Source organism: Oncorhynchus keta, chromosome 2 (assembly GCF_023373465.1).
Source record: "Oncorhynchus keta strain PuntledgeMale-10-30-2019 chromosome 2, Oket_V2, whole genome shotgun sequence".
Lineage (NCBI taxonomy): Eukaryota > Metazoa > Chordata > Actinopteri > Salmoniformes > Salmonidae > Oncorhynchus > Oncorhynchus keta.
Window position 1 is genome coordinate 75,347,571 of NC_068422.1, and position 20,683 is coordinate 75,368,253.

At 42.9% G+C, this 20,683-nt stretch overlaps 1 protein-coding gene and 1 pseudogene across 32 annotated transcripts in view; both read left to right on the top strand.

The window, feature by feature from the left end:
- The first annotated feature begins 3,545 nt into the window (after window positions 1-3,545).
- On the top strand, window positions 3,546-12,070 carry LOC118362599 (mitochondrial glutamate carrier 1-like; annotated as a pseudogene).
- Window positions 12,071-18,325: 6,255 nt separating this feature from the next.
- LOC118362600 (synaptotagmin-7) overlaps window positions 18,326-20,683 on the top strand; it is a 110,296-nt gene continuing 107,938 nt past the window's right edge. For 30 of the 32 annotated variants that reach the window (XR_008083787.1, XR_008083786.1, XR_008083792.1 and 27 more), the window contains exon 1: window positions 18,327-18,836. Coding sequence is in view for 5 of the 32 variants with exons in the window: in XM_052483663.1 (XP_052339623.1) it covers window positions 18,803-18,836 (34 nt within the window). In the remaining 27 variants the exon portion in view is untranslated. Of the gene's footprint in view, window positions 18,837-20,683 lie in introns of all 32 variants that reach the window. The other 2 variants (XM_052483716.1, XM_052483712.1) reach the window with 1 other exon arrangement.

Below are 20,683 nucleotides of genomic sequence, written 5' to 3' on the forward strand. Positions count from 1 at the left end.
ACATTGAGTAGACAGACCACTCCCGTGGCTTCTCTTAGGTACTATTCTATGACCAAGGTTTTTGCACAGAAGATAATATATAATAATAATATATGCCATTTAGCAGACGCTTTTATACAAAGCGACTTACAGTCATGTGTGCATACATTCTACGTATGGGTGGTCCCGGGAATCAAACCCACTACCCTGGCGTTACAAGCGCCATGCTCTACCAACTGAGCTACATTTATAAAGACAACAAAGTGAAATATTTGGTCAAAGGTATGTTGTTACAAACCTGCAAAGAGAGAAGGAGTGCTGTGAGCTGACAGACTAGACCTCAAGATATACACCCATATTTCTAATCACAGTATTGGATGTCCCATCTCCCTCTCGCTTTCTCTACTTTCTCTTGCTCCATTCAAATACAATGCACACACACAAATCAGGAGAGATCTGGGAGGAGTAGGAGGAGTAGAGGAAATAGAAAGAGTGGGGGTTAGAATTAGCATTGAGGGAGGGGTGGAGGGGAAGGATTGATGTGATTGGTCCAGAAGGAGGGTGGCTATACAATCAGCTTCTTCTGAAAGCATGGCTCAATGAATGAACACTCTTCATTTCAGGTAGCCAGGCAACACAACAATGAGGTAAATACTATTATGCCCAGGGATAAACCAAGTACTTTCCATGCACAGATGTTTCTCAAAGCTTTAACTGAGTGTCAGACTACTGTTCTGATATGGATTTCTACTCTAGTAAATAGTAAACATTACACTCACAGAAGATTAAAAATAGTAAAGACATTACAAATGTCATATTATGTATATATACGGTGTTGTAACGATATGCAAATGGTTAAGGTCTGCCTATGGTGGCCTTTCTCAATAGCAAGGCTATGCTCACTGAGTCTGTATATAGTCAAAGCTTTCCTTAAGTTTGTGTCAGTCACAGTGGTCAGGGTTTCTGCCACTGTGTACTCTCTGTTTAGGGTCAAATAGCATTCTAGTTTGCTCTGTTTTTTGTTAATTCATTCCAATGTGTCAAGTAATAATCTTGTTGTTTTCTCATGATTTGGTTGGGTCTAATTGTGTTGCTGTCCTGGGGCTCTGTGGGTCTGTTTGTGAACAGAGCCCCAGGACCAGCTTGCTTAGGGGACTCTTTTCCAGGTTCATCTCTCTGGAGGTGATGGATTTGTTATGGAAGGTTTGGGAATCGCTTCTTTTTAGGTGGTTGTAGAATTTAACATCTCTTTTCTGGATTTTGATCATTAGTGGGTATCAGCCTAATTCTGCTCTGCATGCATTATTTGGTGTTCTACGTTGTTCACAGGATATTTTTGCAGAATTCTGCATGCAGAGTCTCAATTTGGTGTTTGTCCCATTTTGTGAATTCTTGGTTGGTGAGTGGACCCCAGACCTCACAACCATAAAGGGCAATGGGTTCTATAACTGATTCAAGTATTTTTAGCCAGGTGCTAATTGGTATGTCCTTTTATGTTCCTTTTGATGGCATACAATGCCCTTCTTGCCTTGTCTCTCAGATCGTTCACAGCTTTGTGGAAGTTACCTGTGGCGCTGATGTTTAGGCCAAGGTATGTATCGTTTTTTTCGTGTGGTCTAGGGCAACGGTGTCGAGCTTAAATTTGTATTTGTGGTCCTGGTGACTGGACCTTTTTTGGAACACCATTATTTTGGTCTTACTGAGATTTACTGTCAGGGCCCAGTTCTGGCCGAATCTGTGCAGAAGATCTAGGCCCTCCTTGGTTGGTGACAAGCACCAGATCATCAGCAAACAGTAGACATTTGACTTCAGATTCTAGTAGTGTGAGGCCGGGTGCAGCAGACTGTTCTAGTGCCCTCGCCAATTCGTTGATATATATGTTTAAGAGGGTGTGGCTGTATACCTGTCTCACCCCATGGCCCTGTGGGAAGAAATGTGTGTGTTTTTGACTATTTTAACCACACACTTGTTGTTTGTGTACATTCATTTTATAATGTTGTATGTTTTCCCCCAACACCACTTTCCATCAATTTGTATAGCAGACTCTCATACCAAATTGAGTAAAAGGCTTTTTTTAAATCAACAAAGCATGAGAAGTTTTGTTTTGTTTTGTTTGTTTGTCAATTAGGGTGTGCAGGGTGAATACGTGGTCTGTCGTACAATGATTTGGTAAAAAGCCAATTTGACATTTGCTCAGTACATTGTTTTCACTAAGGAAATGTACGTGTCTGCTGTTAATGATAATGCAGAAGACTTTCCCAAGGTTGCTGTTGACGCATATCCCACGGCGGCTATTGGCGTCAAATTTGTCTCCACTTTTGTGGATTGGGGTGATCAGTCCTTGGTTCCAAATATTGGGGAAGATGCCAGAGCTAAGGTTGATGTTAAAGAGTTTTAGTATAACCAATTGGAATTTGTTGTCTGTATATTTTATCATTTCATTGAGGATACCATCAACACCACAGGCCTTTTTGGGTTGGAGAGTTTTTATTTTCATTTAAGGCAATTGGAAAATCCAGTGGGTTCTCAGATTTGTATTTGATCATGCATATATTTTTGCTGTTTGTTCTTTGTTTAAAGAGCCAAAAAGATTGGAGAAGTGGTTTACCCATACATCTCCATTTTGGATAGATCATTCTTTGTATTGTTTTTTGTTTAGTGTTTTCCAATTTTCCCAGAAGGGGTTAGAGTCTATGGATTCTTCAATAACATTGAGCTGATTTCTGATGTGCTGTTCCTTCTCTTTCCATAGAGTATTTCTGTATTGTTTTAGTGATTCACCATAGTGAAGGTGTAGACTCAGGTTTTCTGGGTCTCTATGTTTTTGGATGGACAGGTTTCTCAATTTATTTCTTAGGTTTTTGCATTGTTCATCAAACCCTTTGTCTTTGTTGTTCATTGTCTTCAGTTTTCTATTTGAGATTTGTAGATTTGATAGGGAAGCTGAGAGGTCAAATATACTCTTCAGATTTTCTACTGCCAAGTTTACACCTTCACTATTACAGTGGAACGTTTTGTCCAGGAAGTTGTCTAAAAGGGATTTAATTTGTGGTTGTCTAATAGTTTTTTTGGTAGGTTTCCACACTACATTCCTTCCATCGATAGCATTTCTTAATATTACTCAGTACCTTGGGCTTTGATGCCTCATGATTGAGTACTGCTCTGTTGAAGTAGACTGTGATTTTTCTCTGACAGTGGGCTGACTGATCTGAGAGGTCCTAAATGGGGTGTGTGCATGTTGACTTGAGGGAGTGTACTCTCAGGTCGTTTGTGCCTGTGTGTATTATTATGTGGCTAGGTGAACCTAGTTGGTCCTCAGACAGAATCTCTAGGGCGCGTTGGGTGTTTGGACACCAGGGTTTAGACACACTGTGTTTGGGAAAAAGTTATTTTCTTGTATATATTTCCCGTTTGAGTCCATAAGGAGGACAATCTATGTCTTGTGTATGTCCTCAGTGGGTGTGGGGGAGTTGTCAGGAGGGCTATCAGGGTGGCTGACAGTGGGGGTGCTCAGAGGGGGTGAGATCCCCTGGGCTTGGGGTTCTTCATTTGTCTGTTCCGCTGTGATGTCGACGTGGTCAGGGTCTGGGGTGGACTGTTCTGCTGTGGTGTCAAGACTTTTGTTGGGAGCTGAGGTTGGTTGTTCTGCCTGCTTCCCTGCGGGGGTGGCCACGTCTCTAGTGGGTTGTTCTCTGTCACACGACATCCCCCTCACCCTCTCCTCCAGTAGTCTGATCCTCCCCTCTAGTGCTCTGTTCTTCTCCTGCTCCTTCTTTTTCTCCTGTTGATGTTGTCTCAGAGTGCAGATATATCTCTCTCCACCTCCAGCTCTCCAGGTCTGGATAAGGGGGTGTTTTTGTGCTGGACTGTTGTCTGGGTCTGTGCTGACTGGAGGGTAATCACCTGCTGTTGCAGCTCCACCTGCCTTACCTCCAGCTGGGTGAATTTATTCTAAAACAAACGTGTAGTTTGCTTGTAGTATCTGCTTACCTTGTAGAATCTGGTTGATTCTCTAAGGTCTTTGCACAGCAATCCTTATTAATGTTCACTACACAGGTCACATTGCCTTATCAAGACCATCAGATCAGAGGGATACTTTGACATGTTCAGAGGTAGGACAAAATTGTGTGTGTGTGTGTGTGTTTGAGCATGTTCTTTGTTTTTGACTCTGTGTCTCTCTATTTCTTTGACCATTAGGTGCTGCTGTGAACCTGACTCTGGTCACGCCAGAGAAGGCCATCAAACTAGCTGCCAATGACTTCCTTAGACAACACTTGTCCAAGGATGGGTGAGTAGTGCTCAGAGGCCTCTTTCAAACACCTACCTGTCAAATACAATCCTACACCAGTTGTAACTGACTGGTACACCAACCTCTTGCCCACTCTGATCTCTTTGAATAGATGTACTTGAAAGATGTAGTGTATACTATATGAGCTATAACTTAACTTCTTGTTTGGATTTTATATACATATCACAAATAGGATTCTAATAATATCTTCACTATGTGCTGGGATCTAGTGGCAATACATTAGAGGTATAAATATTTTGTAAACATACAGCATGGATGATAGGACCGATCCCATAGGCCCCTGCAGCATTATCTGCATGACATACCTGGGCTATCTTTCGCGTCTCCCAACATTTCCATGGGGACCAAGAACATGGCTGATAAATTATTGAGTCACCAGCGCTCGTGAATTATTTACATGTTTCTAAGACTATGTGTGTGTGTGTTTATGTGTGTTTCTTCATGTGTATCATTAATGGTATGTTTATTGCTTTATGCATGTTTATGGTCATGTCCTTTGCATGTAGAAACAGGGAGTTTTAAGTTGTATGCATGTTGTTTAATGTATGTAAAACACTTGAGATAGCACCAGACCATCCAGAGAAATTAGCAAAGTCATTAAACTAAAATAATTATGACATTTGTTTTCTCTCTCAGTCAGAAGCTCACCCTGCTGAGGGAGATGCTGGTGGGTTGTGGTGCTGGTCCAGACAGCTGATGTTCTAAAAGAGCTGCACAATCTGGATCTCTACAAATCAGCTGGGCTAGACAATCTGGACCCTCTCTTCCTAAAATTATCTGCCTCCATTGTTGTTACCCCTATTCCTAGTCTGTTCAACCTCTCTTTCGTATCGTCTGAGATTCCTAAAGATTGGAAAGCGGCCGTGGTCATCCCCCTCTTCAAAAGGGGCAGACACTCTAGACCCAAACTGTTACAGACCTATATCCATCCTGCCCTGCCTTTCTAAAGTCTTCGAAAGCCAAGTGAACAAACAGATCACCAACCATTTCGAATCCCACCGTACCTTCTCCGCTATGCAATCTGGTTTCCGAGCTGGTCACAGGCGCACCTCAGCCACGCTCAAGGTCCTAAACGATAGCATAACTGCCATCGATAAAAGACTAATGTGCAGCCGTCTTCATCGACCTGGCCAAGGCTTTTGACTGTGTCGATCACCGTATTCTTATCGGCAGACTCAACAGCCTTGGTTTCTGTAATGATTGCCTCGCCTGGTTCACTAACTACTTCTCAGATAGAGCTCAGTTTGTCAAATTGGAGGGACTGTTGTCTGGACCTCTGACAGTCTCTATGTGGGTGCCACAGGGTTCAATTCTAGGGCCGACTCTTTTCTCTGTATATATCAATGATGTTGCTCTTGCTGCTGGCGATTCTTTGATCCACCTCTTCGCAGACGACACCATTCTGTATACATCTGGCCCTTCTTTGGACACTGTGTTAACAAACCTCCAAACAAGCTTCAACGCCATACAACACTCCTTCCGTGACCACCAACTGCTTTTAAATGATAATAAAACTAAATGCATGCTCTTCAATCGATCGCTGCCCGACTAGCATCACTACTCTGAACGGTCCTGAATAGTGGACAACTAGAATATGTTGACAACAATAAATACCTAGGTGTCTGGCTCACATTAAGCATCTCCAATCCAAAGTTAAATCTAGAATCGGCTTCCTATTTCGCAACAAAGCCTCCTTCACTCATGCTGCCAAACATACCCTCGTAAAACTGACCATCCTACCGATCCAGCTTACTGATCGCTGCAGCTGTACACAGCCCATCTGTAAAAAGCCCATCCAACCAAGTAACTACCTCATCCCATATCTGTATTTGTTTTTCTGCTATTTTGCACATCAGTATTTCTACTTGCACATTTTCATCTGCACTCTAGTGTAATTGCTAAATTGTAATTACTTTGCTACTATTGGCATATTTATTGCCTTACCTCCTTACTTCATTTGCACACACTGTATACAGATCTTTCCATTGTGTTATTGACTGTACCTTTGTTTATCCCATGTGTAACTCTGTGTTGTTGTTTTTGTCGCACTGCTTTGCTTTATCTTGGCCAGGTCGCAATTGTAAATGAGAACTTGTTCTCAACTGGCCTACCTGGTTAAATAACGGTGAAATGAAAAATAAAATATAAAAAAACATGTCAGGTAAACTCAGCTGAGGAATCAGCCTCAGACAGCTTTCTACTACCATCTTGTGGCTCAACAGTAATTATGCACACTAGTTGTGTGTCATGCCTGGGTGTTTGAACTCTTCTGAAACACAGTCACAGTCTCTCCATCTTTTTGTCTCTCCATCTCTCTATCTCTTTGTCTCTCCATCTCTTTGTCTCTCCATCTCTTTGTCTCTCCATCTCTTTGTCTCTCCATATCTTTGTCTCTCCATGTCTTTGTCTCTCCATCTCTTTGTCTCCCCATCTCTTTGTCTCTCCATCTCTTTGTCTCTCCATCTCTTTGTCTCTCCATCTCTTTGTCTCTCCATCTCTTTCTCTCCATCTCTTTGTCTCCCCATCTCTTTGTGTCTCCATCTCTCTCTCTCTCCATCTCTTTGTCTCTCCATCTCTTTGTCTCTCCATCTCTTTGTCTCTCCATCTCTTTGTCTCCCCATCTCTTTCTCTCCATCTCTCTGCCTCTCCATCTCTTTGTGTCTCCATCTCTCTCTCTCTCCATCTCTTTGTCTCTCCATCTCTCTGTGTCTTCATCTCTTTGTCTCCCCATCTCTTTGTCTCTCCATCTCTTTATCTCTCTGTGTCTCCATCTCACTGTCTCTCCATCTCTCCATCTCTTTGTCTCTCCATCTCTTTGTCTCTCCGTCTCTCTGTGTCTCCATCTCTCTGTGTCTCCATCTCTCTGTGTCTCCATCTCTCTGTCTCTCCATCTCTCCATCTCTTGGTGCAGGTCATCATAACCACTCCCATGGAGATGCTAAAGATTCAGTTACAGGATGCAGGGTGGATAGGTGAGAGATGGTTAGAAGAAGGAGAGAGGAGGTTGTATGTTCCCCTGTTCCCAGTCACTGTTTCATGACTAACCAATGTCTTGTGAGCCAAACAAACACAAACAGATCACAGGGATCTGATCAGTTAGAACCAGTAACAACCAGCATTGTTATTGTATCAATGTAAAATTGTTATTTTATTGCTTGACCACATTTGTGACTCTTCCTTGTGTTCCTGTGATTCCCCAAATGTATTTTTATTTTCCAACCTCCTGAGGCATTCCTGCTTCTCTGTCCCTGGTTGATGATGTCACACTGATGATAATGATGATGTTGTGTGTGTTATGACACACGTAGAGGCTCAGAGGAAGCTGATGTCCCAGGCTGTAGTTGGGCCCCTGGGGGCCCAGTGGAGTTGAGGTCCCATACAGCAATGCAGCTCAGCTGCTGTGGAGCCAGGGCATCGCAGGGCTCTACAAGGGCCTGGGGGCCACACTCCTGAGGTAACCTGCACAGAGACACAATAGAAACCTTGCAAGAACATAAACAAATTAAGATGATTCACATTTGTTGGACCATTCCTCTGTTCGCTTAGGGACGTGCCATTCTCCATAATCTACTTCCTTGTTTGCCAATCTGAAAAGTCTTGGTGGCCGTGGGGCTAATGGCCCCACTCCCTTCTATGTGTCCTTTGCATCAGGCTGCTTCGCTGGCAGTACAGTTGCTGTGGGAGTTAATCCTGTGGATGGTAAGAACAGTTGTGTGTGTGTATACAGGTATGAGTGTGTATACAGTTGTATGGTTTTGCCTTGAATCGGCAAGACAGAACAGCTGCCTCCAGTAAGACAAGGGGTGGAGGTCTGTGTCTATTTGTCAATATCAGCTGGTGATCAAAATCACATTTTTAGGAAGTCCCAAGGTTTTGCTCACCTGAGGTAGAGTGTCTCACGATAAGCTGTAGACCACAATATTTAACGAGAGTTTTCATCTATACTTTTCGTAGCTGTCTATTTACCACCACAAACTAATGCTGGCACTAAGACCGCACTCAACGAGCTGTATAAAGCCATATGCATCCAGAGGTGGCTCTCCGAGTGGCCGGGGACTTTAATGCAGAGAAACTTAAAGGTGAAAAAACAGGAGACTACCTTTACTCCAAACACAAAGACATGTACAAAGCTCTCCCTCGCCCTCCATTTGGCAAATCTAACCATAATTCTATCCTCCTGATTCCAAGCAAAAACTAAAGCAGGAAGTACCAGTGACTCGCTCAATACCGAGGTGGTCAGATGACGCAGATGCTAAGTTACAGGACTGTTTTGCTAGCAAAGACTGGAATATGTTCCGGGACTTATCTGATTTCATTGAGGAGTATACCACATCAGTCACCGGCTTCATCAATAAGTGTATCAATGACATTGTCCCCACAGGGACCGTACGTATGTACCCCAACCAGAAGCCATGAATTGCAGGCAACATCCGCACTGAGCTAAAGGGTAGAGCTGCCACTTTCAAGGAGCCAGACTCTAACCCGACACACACACAATAAATCCTACTATGCCCTCAGATGAACCATCAAACAGATGAAGTGTAAATACAGGACTAAGATTGAATCCTACTAAACTGGTTCCAACGGTCGTCAGATGTGGCATGACTTGCATACTATTACAGACTACAAAGGGAAGCCCAGTGACACAAGCCTACCAGATGAACCAAATTACTTCTATTCAAGCAACACTGAAGCATGGATGAGAGCACCAGCTGTTCTAGATCACGCTCGCTTACCTGCTTTGTCTTCCCAATTTTGATCTTGTCTCCTTTGTGCAACTCCCCAACGGGCTAGGGAGGCGAAGATCGAGTCATGCCTCCTCTGAAATATGACCCACCAACACCCACCTGCTTAACCCGGAAGCCATCTGCACCAATGTGTTGGAGAAAACACTGCCAATTGTGCACTGCCCTATGGGACTCCCAATCTTGGCCAGTTCTGATACAGCCCAGGATTGAACCAGGGTCTGTAGTGATGACTCCTCAGACCACTGCTCCACTCAGGAGGCACATGGTTAAGATCTTAAAAAAGGTCAACATTCACAAGGCTGCAGGGCCAGACGGTTACCAGGACGTCTACTCCGAGCATGCGCTGACCAACTGGCAAGTGTCTTCACTGACATTTTCAACCTGTCCCTGACCGAGTCTGTAATACCTACATGTTTCAAGCAGTCCACCATAGTCCATGTGTCCAAGAACACCAAGGTAACCTGCCTAAATGACTACCGACCTGTAGCACTCACGTCTGTAGACATGAAGTGCTGTGAAAGGCTGGTCATGGCTCACATCAACACCATCAGCCCAGAAAACCTAGACCCACTACAATTTGCAAACCGGCCCAACATATCCACAGATGACGCAATCGCAACTGCACTCAACACTATCCTTTCCATCCTGGACTAAATTAACAGTTATGTGAGAATGCTGTTCATTGACTACAGACTTCAGTGTTCAATATCATCGTGCCCTCAAAGCTCATCACTAAGCTAAGGACCCTAGGACTAAACACCTCCCTCCTGTACTCCCTGCTCACCCATGACTGCGTGGCCAAGCACAACTCCAACTCCAACACCATCATTAAGTTTACAGATGACACAATGGTGGTAGGCCTGTTCACCGACAACAATGAGACAGACTATAGGGAGGAGATCAGAGACCTGAAAGTGTGCTGCCAGGACAACAACCTTTCCCTCAATGTGATCAAGACAAAGGAGATGATTGTGGACTACAGGAAAAGGAGGGCCGAGCATGTCCCCATTCTCATCGATGGGGCTGTAGTGGAGCGGATTGAGAGCTTCAAGTTCCATGGTGTCCACATCACCAACACACTATCTTGGTCCAAACACACCAAGACAGTCGTGAAGAGGGCACGACAATGCCCATTCCCCCAAAGATTTGTCATGGGTCCTCAGATCCTCAAAAAGTTCTACAGCTGCACCATCGAGAGCATCACCGCCTGGTATGGCAACTGCTCGGCCTCCGACCGCAAGGGGCTACAAAGGGTAGTGCGTACGACCCAGTACATCACTGGGGCCAAGCTTCCTGCCATCTAGGACCTATTTACCAGTCGGTGTCAGAGAAAGGCTCACATTTATTTTCTTAAATATTATTTTTCTTAAAACGGCATTGTTTGTTAAGGGCTTGTACTTAACCATTTCACGGTAAGGTCTACACCTGTTGTATTCGGCGCATGTGACAAATAAAATGTGATTTGATTTGATTATGCCTGCCGTGTAAACCATTTGATACAGTTAGTGTGTTTCAGCGATTAAGACCAGAATTCAGACCATGACACAGAGAAGTCAGGAGGACACCTACAGCAGAGTGACAGACTGCATCAGGTAACCTCTCCTTCTCACTCTAACTCTTCCACTGCTTCCCTCCTGGTTTTGACAGGCCTTTTCTGATTGATTATATCAATATTGTCTGATGGTAGAACATGACAACATCTACTGGTACTATGAAATAAACGGAGAAGGCATTTTAGGCTAGAATATACAGTGCCAGTTAAAAGTTTGGACACACCTACTCATTCAAGGGTTTTCCTTTATTTTTACTATTTTCTACATTATAGTATATTAGTGAAGACATCAAAAAATGAAATAATATCTATTGTCACACCCTGATCTGTTTCACCTGTCTTTGTGATTGTCTCAACCCACCTCCAGTTGTCTCCCATATTCCCCATTGTCCCCTGTGTATTTATACCTGTTTTCTCCGTTTGTCTGTTGCCAATTCGTTTTATTTCTTCAAGACTACCAAGCCTACCTGTCTCTCGATTGTTCCTGTTTCCTAGTTTTCTCTGTGTTTACCATTCTGCCTGCCCTGACCCTGAGCCTGCCTGCCGTCCTGTACTTTTGCCCCACCTATCTGGATTACTGACCTCTGCCTGCCCTTGACCTGCCTTTTGCCTGCCCCTTTTCGAATTAATAAACTGTTGTTACTTCGACCTAGTCTGCATCTGGGTCTTACCTGAAACGTGATACATACGGAATCATGTAGTAAACAAAAAAGTGTTAAACAAATGAAAATATATTTTAGATATTAGATTCTTCAAAATAGCCACCCTTTGCCCAACCTCAACCCAATTGAGATGGTTTTGTATGAGTTGGACTACAGAGTGAAGGAAAAGCAGCCAACAAGTGCACAGCATATGTGGGAACTCCTTCAAAAAAGCATTCCAGATGAAGCTGGGTGAGAGAATGCCAAGAGCAAAGCTGTCAGCAAGGCAAAGGGTGGCTACTTTGAAGAATCTCAAATATAAAATATATTTTCATTTGTTTAACACTTTTCTGGATACTACATGATTACATGGGTGTTATTTCATAGTTTTGATGTCTTCACTATTATTTTACCATTAAGAAAATAGTACAAATTAAGAAAAACCCTTGAATGAGTAGGTGTGTCCAAACTTTTGACTGGTACTGTAGATACACCACTATATCACGACCCTCTAACAGGAAGATTCTGCGCCAAGAGTGTCCCTCTGCTTTCCAGAAGGGGGCGTACTGCCGTCATTGCTCCCCTCTTTGGCATCGCACAGGTGGTCTACTTCCTGGGAGTGGGAGAGTTCCTTCTCAGCTTCCTGCCTCAATGGAACAACTGGTCTTGCAATCTCATACACAGCCCACAATGGAGGCAGATAATTTGTCTCTTTCCTATCACACACAGCCGACATTGGAGCTAGGTAATCTGGTACCTTCCTCTCATACACAGCCCACACTGGAGCCAGGTAATCTGTCACTTTACTCTCAGACACAGCCCACATTGGCCAAAGCCCTAAGGAGTTGGTTAGAGTCAGACAGAACGGTGTGTGTGTTCTAAACCAGAGTTTGCCCTCTGCACCTGTTGAGGGTGTTCTGATAGGTCATCCTTTTTTATATCCCCTACCTGAGATGAATTACTGTAAATATTTACATTTAGGTGTGATTTATAACTACAAAATAATCATTCAATATCATTTCTAGTGTACTTTTAGTCGTGTACTTTTAGTCGTAAGATGTTGCTATCATGATATATAAATCTGTCAAATCATATTAACTCAGTGTATACAGTGCCTTGCGAAAGTATTCGGCCCCCTTGAACTTTACGACCTTTTGCCACATTTCAGGCTTCAAACATAAAGATATAAAACTGTATTTTTTTGTAAAGAATCAACAACAAGTGGGACACAATCATGAAGTGGAACAACATTTATTGGATATTTCAAACTTTTTTAACAAATCAAAAACTGAATAATTGGGCGTGCAAAATTATTCAGCCCCTTTACTTTCAGTGCAGCAAACTCTCTCCAGAAGTTCAGTGAGGATCTCTGAATGATCCAATGTTGACCTAAATGACTAATGATGATAAATACAATCCACCTGTGTGTAATCAAGTCTCCGTATAAATGCACCTGCACTGTGATAGTCTCAGAGGTATGTTAAAAGCGCAGAGAGCATCATGAAGAACAAGGAACACACCAGGCAGGTCCGAGATACTGTTTGGATACAAAAAGATTTCCCAGGCTTTAAACATCCCGAGGAGCACTGTGCAAGCGATAATATTGAAATAGAAGGAGTATCACACCACTGCAAATCTACCAAGACCTGGCCGTCCCTCTCAACTTTCAGCTCATACAAGGAGAAGACTGATCAGAGATGCAGCCAAGAGGCCCATGATCACTCTGGATGAACTGCAGAGATCTACAGCTGAGGTGGGAGACTCTGTCCATAGGACAACAATCAGTCGTATATTGCACAAATCTGGCCTTTATGGAAGAGTGGCAAGAAGAAAGCCATTTCTTAAAGATATCCATAAAAAGTGTTGTTTAAAGTTTGCCACAAGCCACCTGGGAGACACACCAAACATGTGGAAGAAGGTGCTCTGGTCAGATGAAACCAAAATTGAACTTTTTGCCAACAATGCAAAACGTTATGTTTGGCGTAAAAGCAACACAGCTCATCACCCTGAACACACCATACCCACTGTCAAACGTGGTGGTGGCAGCATCATGCTTTGGGCCTGCTTTTCTTCAGCAGGGACAGGGAAGATGGTTAAAATTGATGGGAAGATGGATGGAGCCAAATACAGGACCATTCTGGAAGAACCTGATGGAGTCTGTAAAAGACCTGAGTCTGGGACGGAGATTTGTCTTCCAACAAGACAATGATCCAAAACATAAAGCAAAATCTACAATGGAATGGTTCAAAAATAAATATATCCAGGTGTTAGAATGGCCAAGTCAAAGTCCAGACCTGAATCCAATCGAGAATCTGTGGAAAGAACTGAAAACTGCTGTTCACAAATGCTCTCCATCCAACCTCCCTGAGCTCGAGCTGTTTTGCAAGAAGGAATGTGAAAAAAATTCAGTCTCTCGATGTGCAAAACTGATAGAGACATACCCCAAGCGACTTACAGCTGTAATCGCAGCAAAAGGTGGCGTTACAAAGTATTAACTTAAGGGGGCTGAATAATTTTGCACGCCCAATTTTTCAGTTTTTGATTTGTTAAAAAAGTTTGAAATATCCAATAAATGTCGTTCCACTTCATGATTGTGTTCCACTTGTTGTTGATTCTTCACAAAAAAATACAGTTTTATATCTTTATGTTTGAAGCCTGAAATGTGGCAAAAGGTCGCAAAGTTCAAGGGGGCGAATACTTTCGCAAGGCACTGTATCTGTCTCAACATGACTGTACTGTAATATCTTCTGTCTGTATTGATGCTATGTTTTATTGTGGTTTTGTGGCTGTTTTGCACAGCTTCTGTACCTCTTTCCAAATTGTGTTTCCCTCTTCATCCATGAAGAAGCTTTAGAATTGCATTCTTCTTCCAAGAATGCAATGAGTATTTTATCACAGTGATACTAAGAGCTGATCTGGGGTGTATTCAGGATTACCAAAGATAACATAAGATGTTGGCAGAGGTTGGAAACAATGTACTCAAGCTGTGTGCCTAGAAAGAGTCAACATTGGCTGCAGCAAACGTAGCTGGTTGATGACATTGGTGATTACACACCAAACACAATTTGCTGCCCAGCCACCATGTTGGCACCATTTTGTGACTAGATGTCAGTTTAGGTACCTGCCTGAATTTTGCTGATAGAAACTCTCCTTTTTGTGGGCAAAATGTTTTCCATTTGGTGTAAACATTTTCTGTTAGAAAACATTTTGCAACAGACAAAACGTTTCGCAACAGAATCTGCTAAATTAATACAACCCAGGGTTCTGAGAGTGGCAATTCACTCACAGCACTCAGCCAGAGTCAAGCCATCAAATCAAAAAGATAAAAACATTTGACATTTGTGCAAGCCCATCGCCATTATCATTACTGAAAGGTACATTTGTAGACCCTGTATGACCCTGTATCATAGTAACCTAGATTATATTGTGCTGGTTCTTCCCTGGACCGTTATTCCCTCTTCTCAGGAGGACACATGCATGTCCAAGCACTTTTATGTCGCCACCCCTCTTCTCTCCCCTGTAGATATGGTGGGTGTTGGGTTATCAGTTTGGATATGGATGTGCACTGAAGGTGTAAAACAGACTGACAGCTATTTTATAATTCATTTGAGGCAAAATAAGAAAGGAAAAAATGTATTCCTCTCATATATATTGCTGTCTGAAAAATGAATGGGATTGTGCTACCTGTGTTGCCTTATGATTCTTTCTCTCTATTTGTGTGACAGTCTTTGGTGTGTGGTTGGTCCTCATTCTACCATAACAAGTCTCAAGGAAATCTGAAGAGGCCCCCTGGACTGTGGTAACCAAGGAAACAATGGAGGGAGGGCTTCACCAAATTAATCTATCTCAGTATCTCGCTGTCTCTGTCGGCCTGTCTCATTCCTACGGAACCATGTGTCCATCCAATAGCCAGATTCTCTAGTTCACATGGGCATGGCTATCCTTGTGTCCTGTTGCTTTCTTGGCATTGTCTCCTTTGGAGGAGATCCATTTCCCACCTGCAGTGTTTGTCTTTCTTTACTCCCATGGATACCACTCAGATCCCATTTCAAAACAAGCAAGCAGAGACACGGTGTATAGAGGACACATTATTTACACCTCCCATTGTTACGTGATTATTACAGTGTTAGCATCTGTCCAGTGGATGGAGCAGCTGCAAGCCGGCATGCATTTAATGTATACTACATTTCATAGAATTGAATACAATTACAAGAAGGAGATGTTTGTACTATGATTATTATTGATATGATTCATTATTAATAATCATTCTAATATGTTATTATTATGTACTTTGTATGCTGCACAGGGGAATATGGCTAATACAGGTGGAGTCAAGGAACAGGGTAAACCGATAAGAAATGGGAAGAAGAGAAGGGAGGGGAAGAGGGAGAGATTAGAGATGGGGAGATCGAGGCACTCAACCAAATAAGGGCATAGATTACAAAAGAAGTGAGTTCCTGGAGGGTGAGAATCTACTGTCAAGGACTGTCAAACACACACAGACCAGAGGGGATGTAGATGCCCCACCATTATTTAGATAAATGTCATTATATTAATCTAGATCCAATTTATCGTAGGCCTACTGTTACAGGCAGTGCCATACATTTCACTTTCATAAGACTTAAATTGCCTTCCTAGTGATCAATTAGCTTATTTACTATGACATTTCATGTGTTGAAAGGGAATTGCAATAGCTGTATTATTCACCCTTTTTCAGGGAATGGGAGAGTATGGTGTGTAAATGGCTCGAGAAATGACCTCTACGTCATTTGATGGTGTATAACAGTCAGGAATTGTGTCTCAGGGCTATGAAAGTGGAAGAAATTGTACCAGCAAGTATGGCTGAAATGGATAGGAATATCTACTGTATGTAGCTAAGTGATCTAAATCTGTTACGGTTCTGTTGTCATTATTTGCAATCTACAGTACAGTAAATGGCATTGATTCAGCAACAATTAATTTACTGTAAAATTGACATAACACTTTTGAAAACTGCACTTTATAGGTCTACATTAACCTCCCCAGCAGATTGGTACTGGGGCAAGCTGGCGGCTTCAAAATGACATAATGTCAATGAAAACCCTTGAGGATCAAAGCATTGCTGAAGTTGCATTGATGAAAGAGTTGCCTTGAGTTCGGAGGCGACAGTGTGACAGGCTAATTAATATTCATGCTCGAGATGATGGGAGAGAGAGAGAGAGAGAGAGAGAGAGAGAGAGAGAGAGAGAGAGAGAGAGAGAGAGAGAGAGAGAGAGAAGGAAGGAAGGAAGGAGCAAGTCCTACGAGAGATGTAGAGAGGGGTTTTGGAATATTTGTTTGAGATCCAGCGTGTAGCTCTGAGTGGGCTGTAACCTACACTCTAAAAAATGCTGGGTTAAAAACAACTCAATTTGGGTTATTTAGTAACCCTGCGATGGGTAAATATTGGACAGGACACATGCTGGTCTTTTGACCCAGCCAGTTGGGTTGTTTGAATGACCAAACATGGGTTAATTTAACCATCAATTGTTTTTTTATTCACTTTCATGCTGGGTATTTTTTTATGTAATTCTAGGTTATTTTAAGGAGACTTGGCCTATTATGGGTGTGGCTTTAATATCGCTATTTTTGGCCACCCATGAGAGTAAATGTCATTCTGGTCAATCATTTTAAGTTTGTATATTACAAAATAAAATGTTTCTTGAATATTGTTGCAAATGACATATTTTAATATAAAGTTAATAACATTATAATGGCAGCAGGTAGTCTAGAGGTTAAGAGCGATTGGCCAATAACCAAAAGGTTGCTGGTAGGAATCCCAGAGTTGGAGAAGTGGAAAAATGTGGTGTTCTGCCCTTGAGCAAAGCAGTTTCTTGTGTTTCTCAAGAATGGTCCACCACCCAAAAGACACCCGGTCAACTTGACACAACTGTGGTAAGCGTTGGAGTCAACATGGGCCAGCATCACTGTGGAACGATTTCAACACCTTGTAAAGTCAATGCCCTGACGAATTGAGGCTGTTCTGAGGGCAAAAGTGTGCAACTCAATAATAGAAATGTGTTCCTAATGTTTTGTCCACTCAGTGTCAGTGAGAGAGAGAGAGATGCCAGACAGACAACTGAGTTCTGGGACAGAGAAAGCATTATCTTGCAGCCAAAAGGCTTACAATGAGACAGGAAGAGGCACATGGCCAGCATCGCTCCAAGGATCAGCATATACACTCCAATCTCATGGAGTTGTCATTGGCTTCCATTATTATTGAGCACTCAAGGTTAAGGAATGGAAGATGGGTAAGACAAAAGTAGATGCTTATGCATAGACCACCTTGTAGGCCTACAACCCAGTTGCTTTAGCACATTTCGTTTGAAACATTTTAAATGTAAAATTAGAGTAAGAATGTTTCTCAATGTTATATGGGCTAGCCTACTTATCAATATCAATTAAATGCGTAATTGATAGCCCATGTCATTAAATACTTGGCATGTGGTCAAATGAAGATGGGTAAATAAGATTAGGCTACACCAAACTTTAATAGTCCTTCATAAAATAACAATTATTGAATGTACTGTTTGCCATTCGATGTTCTACAACACTAGGGACCGCTGGTGAGCCATGTCAGTCATGTTGCTACGGGTGGACGTGAGCGGTGAGTAAATCAACTTTTCGTATTGGCTATTACAGTCATATGGCGAACACAGATTGAGTGTTAAAAATAACAGGCTCAAGGAATCGAGGATGAAGAAACGCTAATCACACAAAAAATGTGAAGGATGTTAGGCTACAGTATGTGCGCGCGAGAAAAGGCAACCGTTTCTCACGCACGAACCCCAATTAATTTTCCACCTGCAGTTGGGAGTCACTGACAACCTGTCGCCCATAGACTACCAACCAGACCAGGCTGAGACTACACATCTACAGTCACCTATTCGCACATTTCCAGTTTGGTTACTTATGAGGCCTCAAAGGCACACACATTTCCAGGTCTCTTTTTGTGATGAATCAATCCCTCTCTCGCCCCCTCTATATGTAGTAGTCATCTGAGACGGTTTCTGGAATTCTCAAAGGACATGCTTATGAAATGAAGGGATTATAATAACAATAGTGATTGAGGTGAGGATAAGGATGGTGATATAATGGTGACTGTAGACTAACATCTAACTAGGTCGAACGAGGAGCGTACAATTTGGAGATGATTAAGTCCCTTAAAAAAATAGGCAACATTAAAGTGTATGGTTCCAGCCCGAACACGGATTTTGACTCCAGCTGTGAGTACTTTGCACGGACTGCTTTCACGTCACCCCGCCCGTCTGCCCGTCTCCTCCCTGCAATCTTATTGCGACCATCTCTTTTGAGCGCATCTGAACTGGAGAGAGAGAGATACTAAATAGATTCAGGCACCAACATTTACCTACCTGCTCGAGCGAAATACGGGGAGGACGCTGAAGTACGCGCGCGTCCACGCGCACTCGCTGAGTAGCAAGACAATATAAGGCAATAAATAAAAACCAAAATTGGAATTTGAGTTTTCAACACGAAGGCTATTCCTTTAAAATAAAAATATAAGAATACAGCTTTACTGAAAAAAGCAACAGCCATGCATCTGAACAGAGAAGAAGGGAACAGCAAAGGTGAGAGAAATACCCCAATTTATATTTTCCATGCCAGACTGTCTGTCTCCCTTTTAGGCTAGTTTGTTTGAGGCTCTTGTGATCGTTCAAAAACGCCCTTGAGGAGGATTTGTTGGTCTCAAGTAATGATGCTGGGAGTCATTGCCACAACACAGGCAGCATGTTATTGCTGATTTTACTAGTGTCATCTCTATCAGAATGCATAGCCCATGATGTTGTTTACTCGTTACATTCCTTGTCATGTGCCTGGATGACATTCAACGGCTACATCATCTTTCAGAGACCGCACTAAAGGCAATTGTGTAGATTGAATTACTAAAATTAGGCTGGCAGCATGGAGACTCGGGTGTAAGTTAAAGATGTTTGTGCACTTGTTGTTCTCTCAGTATTGTTAACGTTAGCCTACATGCCCGAGTGTCACCGGTTTTTACGTGAGGTAAACTGAGCCGCAAAGCACACAAGGTCATCTCATCTCCTATCATGTCCACGGGTGTTTGTGTCCCTGTCTGAGAGAAGGAGGGAGAGAGGAGCATATTGTATGTGTGTGCGTGTGGATGGATGGGTGGGGGGGCACCTATTTAAGAAATGTATCCCACGTGCATCGGGGGCGTGACAGGTTACATGGAGGAATAGTGGCCCTCTTCCCGCCCCTAAGTGTCGCCCCTGGTGGCAAGCAGTAGGCTGCACACCTTGACAGCAAACACCTGCTGCTCAGGGAGAGAAATGTGTGAACTGAATGATCCTCTGTGAAGACTGTCAGTAAACGTGAAATGGCTGAAAACAGCTTTATTCATTCATGGCCTCATTATGGCAGTGAAAAATGCACTTCCAATAAATCACCCAGTTCTAATAAATATTATTGGCTGTAGTCTGAATATATAAGAAGGCCTAGTTCTATAAACACTGTGTCCCTTTGAACATCCCTTTTGTGACAGATCACTTGAAAAATAGGCCTATATATTGAGGGTCATTTGCAGAGAGGATGGTGTCTGGAACAAGTGTGTTTCTGAACACTGTACTCTATAAAATGACCTAAATCTATCCACATAATAGAGCAAAAGCAAATTGCAAACTTTCATGAACACAGAAAATGTGAGATTTGTTCATTTTCCATCATCCACTCTAGAATTACAGGCTTATTTACTGTAGTTCCTACAGCCATGTGCTGTATGCCAAAAGTATGTGGACACCTGCTAATTGAACATCTCATTCCAAAGTCATGGGCATTAATCTGGATTTGCTACCATGACAGCCTCCATTCTTCTGGGAAGGCTTTCCAGACCATTATTCCTCCTCCACCTAACGTTACAGTTGGCACTATGCATTGGGGCAGGTAGTATTCTCCTGGCATCCACCAAACCCAGATTTGTCCTTCAGAGTGCTAGATGGTGAAGTGTGATTCATCACTTCAGAGAACACATTTCCACTGCTCCAGAGTCCAATGTCGGAGAGCTTTATACCACTCCAGCCGAAGCTTGGCATTGCGCATCTTAGTGTTTGGCTGCTCGGCCATGGAAACCCATTTCATGAAGCTCCCGATGAACAGCCTTGTGCTGACGTTGCTTCCAGAGGCAGTTTGGAACTTGGTAGTGAGTGTTGTAACCAAGGACTGATGATTTTTATGCGCTACGCGCCTCAGCACTCGGCGGTCCTGTTCTGTGAGCTTGTGTGGCCTACCACTTCGGGGCTGAGCCGTTGTTGCTCCTAGACTTTCACAATAACAGCACTTACAGTTGACCGGGGCAGCATCCTCCGAAACACAAACCAGCCACGCTGCTTCTTGACACAATGCCCGATTAACCCGGAAGCCAGCCGCACCAAGGTGTTGGAGGAAACACCATACACCA